Below are 15,084 nucleotides of genomic sequence, written 5' to 3'. Positions count from 1 at the left end.
TATCATGGTTATGTTTTAGATTTTAAAACATCCTCTTTACTATTGTTGCTGGTCGCAATGCTTTACTGTTGTTAAACAGCTCTTTAAATCTTCAGGTTTTATATCTTAAAAATATATAACCATGCCTGAGCAGGAACCGAACCATTGCTGTTTCTTGACCACAATGCAGCTGTGTGGGGCTGCCCTGAGAACGGATTCTGAATCGCCTCCCTGTCAATGCATCATATCAGACTCACAGATTAGTACAACTTGTAACTTCTGTTTCTGATGAGAGCACTAACTAGTTCTGGGTGTTTTTTTTTTTTTGGCTGTTTTTAAAAAGAATTGAATAACACTCAACACTCGCGTCTGAACTTGATAATAAATTGTTTTATTGCTGCGGTCATAATTATTGTTGACACTCATTAGCAAAAGGTACAAAACAAGGAGAGTACAGAAGTTAGTCCATCTTTTCTCCTCAAGGAAGTTGTGAGCTATTGAAGCCTGGAAAAATAGAGGGGGAAAGATGGTGAAATATGTAAAATTTGCCAAGGAGCCTGTTGTTTTGTGGGGGGAGTTAAAAATAGAGAAGGAGGGCAACTTTCTGGAAAGCTCTGAGCTGTGCACTCCTAGCTCAGTAATGGTATTTTATTTATTACTTGGGAAACATATGCCACTTGATCACAATAATTTCTAAGCAGGAATGATTTAAACATACATTCAATGGTATGTTCAGCCTGGTAAAGAGGAGATATGATAGCCATCTTCAAATATCTAAAGGGCTTTCAAATGGAGGATGGCAGAAGTTTTCATATGCATGAAATTTCAGATATAGCTATATAATCCCTCGTTTAGTAAGACAAGACCTTTGGAGCAGGCATTTTTTTTAAAAAAACCAGTTTTTTATGAACCGCCCTACTTCCCTACCCTCCGCTGGGCTTCCCTCCCCCACCTTCAGTCTCCGTTGTTGTGTCTTTATCCGTTGTGTGTCCTGGCTGAGGGGGAAAACAGAAGACAGGTGGCCATTGGTCAGGGATGGTCTAGTTGAGATTCCTGCATTGCCCCAGGGGTTTGGCTAGGCGGCCCTCAGGGGTCCCTTCCAACTCTACAATTCTCTGGTGCAGGCTTGGGCAGAGTTTTAGGTACAAGTTGGATGCAAGGGGTGCATAGCCCTTCATATGCACCGTCGGCTCGGGAATAAGCCCCACTGATCATGAGACTAGATTGCTGCTGTGCAGTCCTGCTTTTTAAATAAATGTTTTCCCTTTCAGGTGAAATCGCAATAAATAAAACCTCCCCTTCAGTAGTTTCAAGCACTACTACACGTTCCACATAATATCTGTACTACATTGTTTACTGTGACAGCACCTGCAACTTTGGAACTCCCTGCCTATTGCAACAAAGCCCATGCCTTTGCTAGACTCTTTTCGGGCACCTGTTAAAAGCATTCTTCTTTAGGCAAGCATACCTAGATGCTTAGGAAGTTGAAGTAATTTTAATTTTAATATTTTAGCTTTTGTATGTTTTAAGGTAGGATTGTTAATTTTACTACTATGGTGTTTGTTTGTTTTGGTAAACCACTTTGCAGGGGTTTTTTTAATATAAAAAAATTTAAACAAATAAACAATAAATATAAATAAAACAACACAAGCCAAACCACAATCCCTCCTGTAGATTTAAGTATCTGTCCATAGTCGCCTACTTGTTATCAGAGGCCCAGAATCCACATTCCTTTGTAAGAAAATATGAAATACTGTAACGTAAAACCATTTTTGCAGGCAAAAAAAACCAATTGGGGGGGGGGGGGGTTGACAAGAAATTTTCTGCACCGGATACCACCTGACCTTCCTACGCCTCTGCCTGAAGATACTGGGGATTTGATCCTGGGACCTTCTGCATGCTCTTACCACTGAGCTATGGCCTTTGTAAGCAGTTTATGAGAAACTCAATGCAATAGGGGGGAAACAGTTAAATCTATAGAATCAGAATTCAGTTATGATGCCTGCTGAAGTTCAAGAGGGATGGGGTTGTCTGTCTGTCCTCACCTGGAAGGGAGCTCCATAAAACTGATCCCACAATACTGGACTCAACGGCTCCTACTAAATACAAGATGTGCATCCAAGCCATGGGAGAATATTTAGCAAGCTTTATATACTGCTTAAGGGACCCAGGTGGTGCTGTGGGCTAAACCACTGAGCCTAGGGCTTGCTGATCCGAAGGTCGGCGGTTCGAATCCCTGTGACGGGGTGAGCTCCCGTTGCTTGGTCCCAGCTCCTGCCAACCTAGCAGTTTGAAAGCACATCAGAGTGCAAGTAGATAAATAGGTACCGCTCCGACGAGAAGGTAAACGGCGTTTCCGTGCACTGCTCTGGTTTGCCAGAAGCGGCTTAGTCATGCTGGCCACATGACCTGGAAGCTGTACGCCGGCTCCCTCGGCCAATAATGCGAGATGAGCGCGCAACCCCAGAGTCAGTCACGACTGGACCTAATGGTCAGGGGTCCCTTTACCTTTACCTTTATTTACTGCTTAATCCCCCAAACCCACAAAGTACCTCTCTAAGCAGCTTACACAAAAGAACATAAAATATTCAAAGATAATAGTGGTGAAAACAGACACTGAAAACAAGTAAGCACAATAAAATTACCCGAATATAGATTAAAATTCACAGTTTTAGAAACAAGCGCACATACTAAAATGACATGTCTGGGTAGGTGTGCCTAAAGGAAAATGGTTTCAGCTTCAGAAACTACAACAAAGACATGGGGAATTGCAGCATGTCGATAACTGCCAAACTAAAAGATTGACTTCTCACAAGTGTGGATCAAACATTCTGTGGCACGCCGGTTCCGTAGACTGAAGTGGCCAAGTGCGCATATATGCGGTAAGAAAACTGGTCCGAAGCTGTAGCAAACATTTATTTACTATTCATAACACTGCCATCTCTTACCCAAATAAACCTGAATTCCCACAGGCCACTGTGAGAACGGAATGCTGGGCTGGATCCAGTTCTGATCCAGCAAGATTTTCTGACGTAATTATGTAAAAGAAACCCTTTTTATAGCTCCCAAATTTCCCTCGGATCAACCTTCTGTGGCTACTTTGTATTCAATGTTAACATTTGCTACCCACTGATTCTGTAGTAGCAGTCAATCTACTACAGCAGCAATCAGTATTCGGGACAAAATAAATATTTCCCCCCTTCCAGTAGCACCTTAGAGACCAACTAAGTTTGTCATTGGTATGAGCTTTTGTTTCAACTACGCCGGACCAACACGGCTACCTACCTGTAACCAGCATTAGGGACAAACAGGCCAAACCCTACGCCAAAGGATAAATTGACATAAATCTGACATCAGGAACCACAAGACAGAGAAACCTGTAGGAGAACACTTCAATCTCCCAGGACATTCTATACAAGATCTCAAAGCAGCTGTTTTATTACAGAAAAATTTCAGAAACAGACTGGAAAGGGAAGTTGCTGAATTGGAACTCATTACCAAGCTTAAAACCATGGAGCCACCTGGGATGAACAAAGACATAGGATTCTTATCTCATTATGCATGATCAAGCTTCCTTTAGCACCCCAGCCCTTGTTTTTCCCCCGCAGGACCTATTGCAGTCATCAGCAGTCGTTAACAGCCATCAACAGGTTTACCACTCCTATCAGCCCATCACCCATTCCCACCCACCCCCACCACCCTCTGAATATACATAAGGGTCTGGCTCTTCTGTTTCAGTGTACTGTATCTGAAGAAGTGTGCATGCACATGAAAGCTCGTACCAAAATAAAAACTTAGTTGGTCTTTAAGGTGCTACTGAAGGAATTTCAGTATTAGGGAGTTTCTGGCATATAGCCATCAACACCGGACACCTTTAGATCAACAGCTGCTTCTTTGGCACCCATAAAATACCGTTGCCCAAACCACTACGTGGGTTGTCTGTGGAGTCCCAACTCTTCCTTGCCTTTGGAAGGGAAAGGGAAGAGAGGGAGAGGCAGCGATTCACTCACATTGGCCTGCAGAGGTCAGCAGAAATCAGCCATGCCAGATGTTCTTGCCTCCGGACATCCTCCCAGTCATCGGAACCTTTTGGCAGAGCCAGGCTAGAAGAAAGAGACGGTGAAGTAGACATTTGCTGCCACGGGGATCCCAGAGATTGAGATGGCGGGGGTGGGGAGCAAAGTTGCAAAAGAGTCATAGTTGCTGGGGAGGGGGCGTTGGAGGAAAATCCCAGGTGCCCAGTTGCCTAGGCAACTAAAAATTTGATGCTGGTAGCTAGGAATTGGAAACAGCTTTCTTAATGCAGTCCTTGTAATAGACCTCCATAGGAATTTCATGCCTGACAGCAATTCCCATCTATATATATTGCAGAAGGCGTGTTGGAATGAGAAAAACTTGGGTAGACATTAGCAGGTTGGCATCAGTCTGCAGGCACCATTTTCTAAAATGGTCACAAATCGTTCTATTGGAGCAGCTGTTTATAGACATACATATACGGTAATTTCTGTCAAAGGATTTTTTTTTTAAAAAAAAAACACCAGCGGTACCTATAGCTCCATGTAAACTAAGCATTATGTAGAATATATTTGTTGGCAAGGTTGTTTTCCTTAAGTTTCTTTGCATATTTTGCTGGCATTTTAAGATTGTTTTGCTTCTGAACTCTTTGATTTTATATCCAACCTGGCTTTGTAAATGCTGCTATTTTACTGTTTTATTGTAATGTAGTGGCTTAGTGTACACCATGTTGAGATTCTTGAATGAAAGGTGATAGAAAAATATTTTAATACATTTTTGGCTTGGGCCATTTCTTTTTTAAAAAAATGGGAAGATAGATTTACTTTGCTATAATAAAAATAAGATAGTTTCCATCTGATCTCAAAATTACTTTATTACAATATCTAAAAGGTGAGGTAGTACTGGTGCAGTTTTAAAAAGTTATGAACAAAACTGTCAATTTATATTTTTCTACCTGTTTCTTCTTTTTTCCAGTGCCACATTTCTACTTTAAAAAAATCCTCAAAAAAATTCCTCATGTTAAGTTGTACATTTTAGTGCATATTTCTCATAGTCAACATATTTTTGAATGCAGTTTTACTAATACAGGGACCCCAAACTAAGTCCCGGGGGCCGGATGCGGCCCAATCACCTTCTAAATCTGGCCCACGGATGGTCTGGGAATCAACATGTTTTTACGTGAGTAGAATGTGTCCTTTATTTAAAATGCATCTCTGGGTTATTTGTGGGGCCTGCCTAGTGTTTTTACATGAGTAGAATGTGTGCTTTCATTTAAAATGCATCTCTGGGTTATTTGTGGGGCATAGGAATTCGTTCATTTCCCCTCCCAAAATATAGTCCGGCCCACCACAAGGTCTGAGGGACAGTGGACCGGCCCCCTGCTGAAAATTTTGCTGATTCCTATACTAATAGATGCATTTTTTCAAGCCATTTTCCCCAATATAATGCATTTTTACATGTTACTTTTACCAATATATGCATTTTTTTATGAACAGTTACCACTAATGTGTTTTTGCACACATTGGTTGGTTTGAGAACAGCTTTGCAAAATTCAGAGAATTGTACCTTTCAAAGAGTAGCTGCTTCTGCTTTTGGATTGGTCTGATAAGTGCAAATTAGAGGGTTTCTCATTCAACTTCAATCAAAATCAAATTTCTCTGCCATCCCTATTTACAACTGATCATTACTTTATTACGGTGTGTATAGTAAAAATTTGCAAACATCACTTTTTCAACAGATTTTAGATTGACCGAACTTTGATAATACCTGGCTCTTAACACCTGAGGTATATATTTTTAGGACAATTTATAACTTCTTTTTGTAAGTTGTTTTAATGTTAGAATCCACTTTGGGACCTTAGGGTGAAGGATGGGTAAATAGTAGTAGCGATATAACCTTGGAGAAGGAAAAGGAGATCTGATTTACTTTGCAGCCGAAATACTTGCTCTCTGCTGAAATAGGGTCTTCTTTCACAGACCAAACAAGTTGTTGAGCTCACCTCTGTTTCCCCATATTTTGCAGAATGCATTTGATGAAGTCCGTTGCCTCCTGAGATCCAGCTTCAGTGCCTTGATTCCTTGTATCTAATGCTGCGGGTTCAGCATCTCTCCTGGATGGGTCAATTCTGTTACTGGGGGAATATACACAAAAGGCATCTCTCTGGGATTCTGAGGAGTACTATAATGCTTTAGATCTGTTAAAGCCATTTCATCTCTCCCCTGTTCCCCCCCCCACAAACACATTGCTTTTATCCCAAGGTATGCCAACCAAGGTGGTCAGAAGTGCCCTGACTACCTAGGTATCTCTCAAGAGCAAATAAAAAGCCTGATAAAGGGAAAATAGGAGATAAAAACTCTTCTTTCTACAAGGGTATTTAAGTGATAATAACCACCTTCTTGAGAGCCACCTCTCAGTTATGGTAGGTTCATTTTCGGGCAAGACATTACCGACTTGCACACAACATAACATTTTGGCGGCGCTCATTTTATTACTTATTTAGCAGGATTTAATCATCTAAACTTCTTGGTGGTTTACACAAAATATAAAATACACATTTAAAATAACGATAACATCAGTGGTTAAAAACTAAGCTGACCTCAATTTTTAAAAAAAATGAAATCAAATTGGCCATTTAAAAATATTCATATTATAAATTAAAATTACAGAATAAAACACATGTCAGCATTACATGTATTGGGAGGCCTGGCTATTTAAACAAAAGCTTTTAGCAGGTGCTGAAAACTGCCGTGAAAGTACCTGTCTAATATCAACGTGTTAGGAGTTTTGGAGTAAAGCTGCTACTAGACTAAAAGATCAATTCCTTGCAAGTGCAGAATGAATACTATGCAAGACTTGTAATAGCTCCAGTTCTGCAGACCACAATGATTTAGTATATGGGGCAAGCTGATCCCTCAAGAAATCTGGTCCCACATTGCGACTGTGTCATAAATTAGCAATACTCCATAGTAGTTTACGTCTGTCCTTACTTTACCAGGGAGCAACTGTGTCCAACTTATGCAGCTTGGTTTGTCTGCTTATCTTTCACCTTTGTATTCTACCTTTAAGAAGCTCAGGGTTGCAGAAAATAAGTCATCCCATTTAATTGTCACAATATACCCTGGCAAGGTAGGTTAGTCAGAGAAAGATAACCTGGGCCCAAGGTCACCGCTAGGCTCCATGGCTTGGCAGGGATGTGAACCTATGACTCTCAAATGTTGCAAGTCCAGCACTCTATCCGCCACGCCACCCTAAAAATATGTGAATTCTCATTGGGGAATTTGCGTCTCTAGTACAGTAGTTATTGTGGACACTTTACGAAGGTCTGAAAAGACACAACATTGGTAAAGATGGTAACCAGAGCTAGAACATTTGCTTCCCTGTCCATTACAGGACTGGATGCCTGGATCCGTCCAAGCCCATGCATGGCTTTCGTTGTCCTAACAAATTATTTCTAGCAACTGCTTTTTGAGGTAACATGAAGTGGAAAAGGTAAAGGTAAAGGGAGCCCTGACCGTTAGGTCCAGTCGCGGGAGACTCTGGGGTTGCGGCGCTCATCTCGCTTTATTTGCCAAGGGAGCCGGCGTACAGCTTCCGGGTCATGTGGCCAGCATGACTAAGCTGCTTCTGGTGAACCAGAGCAGCACACGGAAACGCCATTTACCTTCCCACCGAAGCAGTACCTATTTATGTACTTGCTCTTTGACGTGCTTTCGAACTGCTAGGTTGGCAGGAGCAGAGACCAAGCAACAGGAGCTCATCCTGTCCCGGGGATTTAAAAACTGCCGACCTTCTGATCGGCAAGCCCTAGGCTCTGTGGTTTAGACCACAGTGCCACCAGCACCCCTTACATCAGGCACTTCCAACAGGTAGATCTACCAGTAGATCACTGGATGTCTGTGGTAGATCACTGCTAGATCACTGGCACCCCTAAAAAAAGCTCACCCAAAATTTTCCTCCTCCCTAAAAAAAAGCTTAACTATGACCTGAAGCCCTAAACAAAAATGGGCCTCCCTCCCTCCTAAAAGAAGCTCAACAAGTTTGACCTAAAGCCCAAAAAACAGGGCTTCCCTTCCTTAAAAAACTCAACAGCTTTGACCTGAACCCCCCAAAAGGGGGTAGATCACTCCCAGATTTTAACTCTGTGAGTAGATCAGAGTCTCTTGGGAGGTGGCCACCCCTGCCTTACATGAAGCGGTAGCAACCAGCAATTACTGTTTGGTACAGTCACCAAAGGGACGTGGGTGGCGCTGTGGGTTAAACCACAGAGCCTAGGCCTTGCCGATCAAAAGGTCGGCGGTTCGAATCCCCGCGACAGGGTGAGCTCCTGTTGCTTGGTCCCAGCTCCTGCCAACCTAGCAGTTCAAAAGCAAGTTAAAGTGCAAGTAGATAAATAGCTACAACGGGAAGGTAAATGGTGTTTCCGTGCGCTGCTCTGGTTCGCCTAAAGTGGCTTTGTCATGCTGGCCACATGACCTGGAAACTGTACGCCGGCTCCCTCGGCCAATAATGCAAGATGAGTGTCGCAACCCCAGAGTCGGTCACAACTGGACCTAATGGTCAGGGGTCCCTTTACCTTTACAGTCACCAAAAGGTTGGGGGAAAATGTGGGTGAACAAGCCCTGGATTCTCTGTGTTTATCTACTAATCGGAACACTTTCTGGAAATGTAAAATCTTCCTGTACAAATTAAAGGTACTGTTCATTCTCCTCCATTGCTGTGAATTCTGGCTCACAAATCAAGTGTGCTGAAGATCCATTTTAGGTGATATGTGTTCCCGCATCCAAACTGATCAGCCCCTTTGGACTTGCTGTGCTTTAAGACTGCTCCATGTTTGAGATTGCTAGCCCATGGAGCGGAACAAGGCAAGATCCTGGACAAGAAAGAAGTATTCCCTTCTCACCTGCATTCCTCTCTTCCTACTCAGCCTTCCAAACATCAGTTTGACCAGTGCTTTCCCTAAAATCCTGGATAAACCACCTGTGCTATAGACTTACTCAATCATGCTCTCTCTCCTGTTCAAGAGCCACTCCACAAAGTTCTTCTTCATCATGCTGTCCAAAGTTCGACTGTAATCGCTTGCTAATGTCCCCTCTGAATACCGTCTCTGCAGAAACTTGGAGGTCTCGGTGTTTTCTCTAAGAGCAAAACAGAAACACATAGGGCGTACACACTGGGGAAATCCTCATCTTGAACAGCACTCTAGCTAAAGGATGGGGAACTCCTTTCGGCTCATGGGTCAGATCCCATTGTGAATAGCTCTGCAGACTAGGTGCGAAAGGGGATGGTTGAAATTTGCTGCCAAATGCAGCACAGCTGATTGGGAGCAAGCTGCACTGCTTTTGGAGACCTCAGATTCTATCAGGAGCATTGATCAGAAAGTCCCAGGTGGATTTGACCCTGGGAGTGTTGCTTGCATTTGTCATCAAATGTAAATGGCACTAATGGCAAGCCACAGGTGCAAAGGAACAACCAATAATGCTCTATAGCAGTGACGGCAAACCTATGACACGCGTGTCAGACGTGACACGCAGAGCCCTCACTGCTGGCACGCGCCCCATCGGCCCATTCACGCTGTTGTTGTCCCCCCCCCCCCCAATTTGTTCTCCCGCTCCTCCTCCTGCTACAGCTTGTCTCCACTGTTAAAACCTGTTGTCTCTGCTGTTAAAACCTGGATCCTTTTTTGTTGTTGTTGTTGCTGGTAGCCAGAGATTGGTTTTTTAACGCTTTCTGTGCTGTTTTTTCTGGCGCATTGGCAGATGATGATTGGGTGTAACAGTGTTCGTTTTTTAACCCGTTCTGTGCTGGTTCTTTTGGCGCTTTGGCAGACTATGTCGGTGCTGCGTGTTAATTCCAGCGAATGTATTATTTGTCATTTATTTCTGTTCTCTTCCCCCCCCCAAAAGCGCAGCAGCTTTGGGGCATCCCTCCAAAAGCAAAGCAGATTTTGCACAAAAAACCTCCAAAACTTTGGTCAGCAGCTCCCCCCAAAAAGCTCAACAACTCTGGGCACTTTGTGATAAATAAGAGGTTTTTGGTTTGGTTTGGTTTGGTTAAATAATTAGTTTTTGATTCATTAAAAACAGTTATATATTACAATTATACATTTTTGTTATTTAAACTATAAATATCGTGAAATTATGGGTTTTTTCTCGAAGTGACACACCACCCGAGTTATGCTCGGTTTTTTGGTGTATTTTGACACACCAAGCTCAAAAGGTTGCCCATCACTGCTCTACAAGGTTCCTGATTGCTCCTTTACAAGTGCAGCTTAATCTGTGGCTGGTTGGAAATTAGGACAAATTAGGAATATTGGTGGGCCTAATTTAGTCTGTGGACCGGAAGCTCCCCATGCCTGCTTTAGCATAAGAAAACACTTTAGCTTAGCAAGACACTCAGTTCAGATACATGTTTCTCCTCATCCTTGGGACAACCACAGATAGTTAAATTTCAATCCACACATTTAGCCTAAAAAGTGCAGATCAGGTCAGTTCAGAACTCACAAGGACTGACTTCCTCAGGTATCCCTTTTCATACACTTACCTTGAATCGTTTTCTTCCATCAGCACAAAGCTGACAGAGACCAAAAGGAGGAAGAGAACTTTGAAGGACTTCATGTTTGAAGCTCGAGTTCTGTGATTTAAAAACAGTACATGGTGTGTCAGATGGGAGGGGGGGAGAGGGATTCCTCTGAACTGGCACTGAAAGGATTTATTTGATGGCTGTGCTTTAGTGGCTTGGGGGGGGGGGGTATCAAATGTTAGTCATACTCAAGAGTAGACACACTGATTTCAGTGTATCTGCTCTGAGTAGGACTAATGATTGATGCCATCTTTTGAGACCACTTGCAGATGAGCATCCCTCCTGATTTGTTTGCAGGGATATTAGACAAAGTGGCTATTTAAAGGGCAACCATTCTGATGTGTTTGTGGGGAGGTTAGATGATGTTGCTACCCCACAAGTTCCACTGCATTTCCCCATCACTTTACTTACAGCAGAAAATCTGAACTTTCGGGGGAAGTGTGTTTGTTGCGCAAGAACTCCCAATCGGTTATCGTTGTGCGATCTGGATTGTGATTCAATCCCACCCCAAAATAATGACAGTCTACAAAGGTTAACACATTCTTCTTCCCGCCTACTACTTTTCAGCTTCCAGATCACCCCTTTCAGGCTACAGTTATAGTTGTTTCTTTATTATTTTAATTTTCATTAATTTAAAATATTTATAATCCACCCTTCACCCAAAGGTCCCTCGGTGGTCATATACATAATTCAAACCAAAAAAATTACACAGTAAGATTGAACAGTGATTAATAGAAAATACACAGTCCAGTTACAAATAAAACTGGCAGCAGTGATGGAAAATTGGTGTGTTAAGTACATAAGGTGTAATCCAGCTCCTATGCAGTTGAAATAAATTTTTCAAGGAGACTTACCTTTTGGATCTATCAAAGCTGTTCTTGAGGACCAGAGAGAATATGGCATCCAACAGGAGTCTTGAAGATTCCTTATATATACCCAAGGGTGTGACAAAGCAAAGCCATTTCCGTGAAGCAAAACAGGATGCCCTGCACCTAATCAAACCAGATTAAAAGCTACTCTGGGTTCATTGACCTTTGGAGCAGGAAAATGCCCTTTTAAAGCATGTTTGCATTCATGGCAATTAAACTTTTGCTGTGTTGCTAAAACGAAGATCCGGTGCATTTTATATAATTAAAGCCATTAAGCATCCAAATTTCCCCAAGACCATTCCTCTGTTAATTAACAGTCCAAAGTAGGCAATGTCCATGCAAGTTGCCTTGACTGTGACCTGCCTCCCACGTTGCCTGCTTTTAGGGCTGCCACTTTTTCAGCCAACAAATGATGGACAACCCACCAGTGGCAGACCTACATTTTGGGGGCCCTGAAGCTTAAACTGTTATGGGGGGCCCCTTTGCAACCAGCAACAAGGTCTGGGTAACCACTGTTAACCCCTTCAGTGGGGTTCTTCCACAACAGATCACCACATTAAAAAAAAAAACAACTTTTTTTTTACTATATTTCAGATTTTGATTAAAATGGCTGTACTGGATTACTCACATGTCAAAGGCACTGGTGTGAATCAATATATACTGTGCATTATAGTTTTCAAGTTATGTGGGGGATGAATATTAGGGAAATGTCATATACATGCATGAAAAAGGTTGCTTATGGGGCAGTGGTGCTAACTCCCCCCCCACACACAATCAGGGGTCTGGCCACGTGATGTGTCATGTGACACATCACGTGATACTGCCCAGCCTGAGGGGGCAGGGGCAGGACACACAGAGGGCGATCTTTGTCTTTGCCCATTCCAGCTCCAGGGCTCCCCAGTGAAGGGATGAGCGAAGGCAACGTTGGGTTTGGGGTGACCTTTTGACCGCCAGGTTTTCTGCATAAATTACAGTGGTACCTCAGTTTAAGAACAGTCCTGCTTACGAATGATTCAGTTTACGAACTCCGCAAAACCGGAAGTAGTGTCCTAGTTTGCAAACTTTACCTTGGTCTAAGAACGGAAATCAGCCCTGAGTGCTCACTGGAAGGACAGATCGTGAAGCTGAGGCTCCAATACTTTGGCCACCTCATGAGAGAGAAGAATCCTTGGAAAAGACCCTGATGTTGGGAAAGATTGAAGGCACAAGGAGAAGGGGACGGCAGAGGACGAGATGGTTGGACAGTGTTCTCGAAGCTACGAACATGAGTTTGACCAAACTGCGGGAGGCAGTGCAAGACAGGAGTGCCTGGCGTGCTATGGTCCATGGGGTCACGAAGAGTCGGACACGACTAAACGACTAAACAACAACAAAGAACGGAATCCAAACGGTGGAAAGGGCACCGGCAGCGGGAGGCCTCATTAGGGAAAGCGCACCTCAGTTTAAGAACGGTTTCGGTTTAAGAACGGACTTGCCGAACGGATTAAGTTTGTAAACCGAGGTACAACTGTACTGTGTTTGTGGGGCCATGCAAAACGTGGGGGGTTCACTGCAAAGCGACTGCAAAATTTTGGCACCAGTTTTGCGGGGATCCAGATTTTGGGGTTCGTAGTTAATGAAGCCCCAAGAATCTCTACACAGTGTGGATGGTTTCATTTTTCACTTCATTGAAACAGAAGTAACAGGTCACCTAGTCAAATACAGTGGTACCTCTGGTTAAGAACTTAATTCGTTCCGGAGGTCCATTCTTAACTGAAACTGTTCTTAACCTGAAGCACCACTTTAGCTAATAGGGCCTCCTGCTGCTGTCGCGCCGCCGCCGCACAATTTCTGTTCTCGTCCTGAAGCAAAGTTCTTAACCTGAGGTACTATTTCTGGGTTAGTGGAGCCTGTAACCTGAAGTGTTTGTAACCTGAGGTACCAATGTAGAAACAATAGCTACATAGAACATCTCTGCCTCAGAGTAGTGGGACAGTTTAAGCTAAACTGTCAAGAAGTTTGCTGCCAGGGAGCCCTGTGAGGGAACCCCAATTTCTCCTAGGAAAACAGCAGAGATGGAAACGTAACAGAATGCTAACATTTCATGATGACAGGAAGGCTGGATCATTCAGAAGACCCGCCCAAGATCTCTCCATTTCCCCCCACTTTTAGGTTGCCAGGAGACTAAAGTGTGTTTCAATTTTTATTTTCGTAAATGCAGAACAAGGAGGTGGGTCATGCTGAAATCATATCAAACACCAGTATTCCATAATGGTAGGAAGATGCTAGAGATCGAACGTAGCCTCTTTTGTGTTCAACACACGCACTCCACCGTTGAGCTGTGGCCATTTCTCTGCATGCGCCTTTTGGCAATGGCTTCCTATCATCGTTAGCAATGACAACATGTCATGACAACATCTGGCTTTCATCGTCTCTGACACCAATGGTCATGCTGGCTGGGGCTGATGGGAGCTGAAATCCAGAAACATCTGAATGGACATTCGCCGGCTGCCGCATCCCTACACTAAAAGTTAAAATTCCAACCGGTGAGAGAATGAACCAATGCATGTGCCTAAACTCTAAGGGACCACGCGGTGTGCAGCCTGCCATTCGACCTACTCCTGCTTCAGAGCTACCCTTTGAACTATATTGGTACCCCACCGTAGGACCATGGTGTTTTCCTGATGTGTTTGGAGAGTAAACGAATGCCCAGCGCATAAGGGGGGGGGATATAGCCCAGATGATGCTGGAATGATGCCACAATGCGAAACGGCAGCAATGTGCAAATAGCCAATCTAGGTGCAGCAAGCAAGGCTGGTAGTCGGGTAATGGGAACTGTTTAGCCCAATGACTTTATGGCCTGCGTTCCAGGCACTGCACCTCAGGCCAAGCCAGATATCATATCGCGTTTCCGCAAAGTGCTACTGCTTGTGCATTTGCTTCTCCTTCATTAAGTGCTACTGTAAGATGGGGAGTTAATAGCATGAAATAAATATCTAGCCGTATTACAGACCTGCTGCCGTGATCAAGCGTTTGCCCTTTCATCCTATCAGCTGGGGAGGTGGGGTGTGTGTGTGTGTGTGTGTGTGTGTGTGGATTTGCTTTGGGAAACACAATATTGCTCTAAAAACATCTTATCGTGCCCTTTTAATATAATGCCTGGGGGGGAAGAAGCCACACCGGCAACTGTGAAGTGTTTGGCTATACAACCGTCTAAATGCTCTTATACCTATTATTATTATTATTCCATTTCCCCCACCCCTTGGCTCTGTTGAGGGGGGGACCGTTGATGGATCGTCATAGGAACATAGGAATAAGCTTTCAACCAAGTCCATGTTCATATCATACATTTAAAGCACTATGATGGCACTTTAATCAGTCAGGGCTTCCTTCAAAGAATTCTGGGAAGTATCCTTTGTTTAAAATGTTGAGAGTTGTTAGGAGACCCCTGTTTCCCTCAGAGCTGCAGCTGGCAGAGTGGTTCAATGGTCAGTCCCTCTTCCCAGGGAACTCTGATGTTCGTCCCAAGTTTTCTGGCTGCGTGCTGAACATGATCAGTCTTTATTGGGCTATTTCTGGAGTTCCTGCAAACTAGGGGTTTCCAGCAAGCCTGCTGAAGCTTTCTTCTTGCATAGGAGGTCCTATTCTGGCCACCTGAGCAGCC

At 43.6% G+C, this 15,084-nt stretch overlaps 1 protein-coding gene across 1 annotated transcript; it reads right to left on the bottom strand.

Moving 5' to 3' along the window:
• Window positions 1–349: 349 nt before the first annotated feature.
• Window positions 350–11,460, bottom strand: LOC118094137 (gastric inhibitory polypeptide-like). The gene is made up of 6 exons (XM_035134167.2): window positions 11,427–11,460; window positions 10,534–10,623; window positions 8,988–9,128; window positions 5,993–6,124; window positions 3,990–4,082; window positions 350–483 (listed from the first exon to the last, which is right to left on the bottom strand). Exons 2-6 carry the CDS (start codon window positions 10,605–10,607, stop codon window positions 474–476), a joined length of 450 nt encoding a protein of 149 aa, XP_034990058.1. The 5' UTR covers window positions 10,608–10,623; window positions 11,427–11,460; the 3' UTR covers window positions 350–473.
• Window positions 11,461–15,084: the final 3,624 nt, after the last annotated feature.

The sequence above is a fragment of the Zootoca vivipara genome, chromosome 13 (genome assembly GCF_963506605.1).
Source record: "Zootoca vivipara chromosome 13, rZooViv1.1, whole genome shotgun sequence".
Taxonomy (NCBI): Eukaryota; Metazoa; Chordata; class Lepidosauria; order Squamata; family Lacertidae; genus Zootoca; species Zootoca vivipara.
This window is presented reverse-complemented; position numbering and strand designations above follow the sequence as displayed.

Coding starts and splice junctions, on each gene's coding strand:
- LOC118094137 (XM_035134167.2), bottom strand. CDS start 10,607: ATGAAGTCCTTCAAAGTTCTCTTCCTCCTTTTGGTCTCTGTCAGCTTT. Junction 9,129..10,533: donor ATGGAAGAAAACGATTCAAG/GTAAGTGTATGA, acceptor TTTTGCTCTTAG/AGAAAACACCGAGACCTCCA. Junction 6,125..8,987: donor AGGAGAGAGAGCATGATTGA/GTAAGTCTATAG, acceptor ATATTCCCCCAG/TAACAGAATTGACCCATCCA.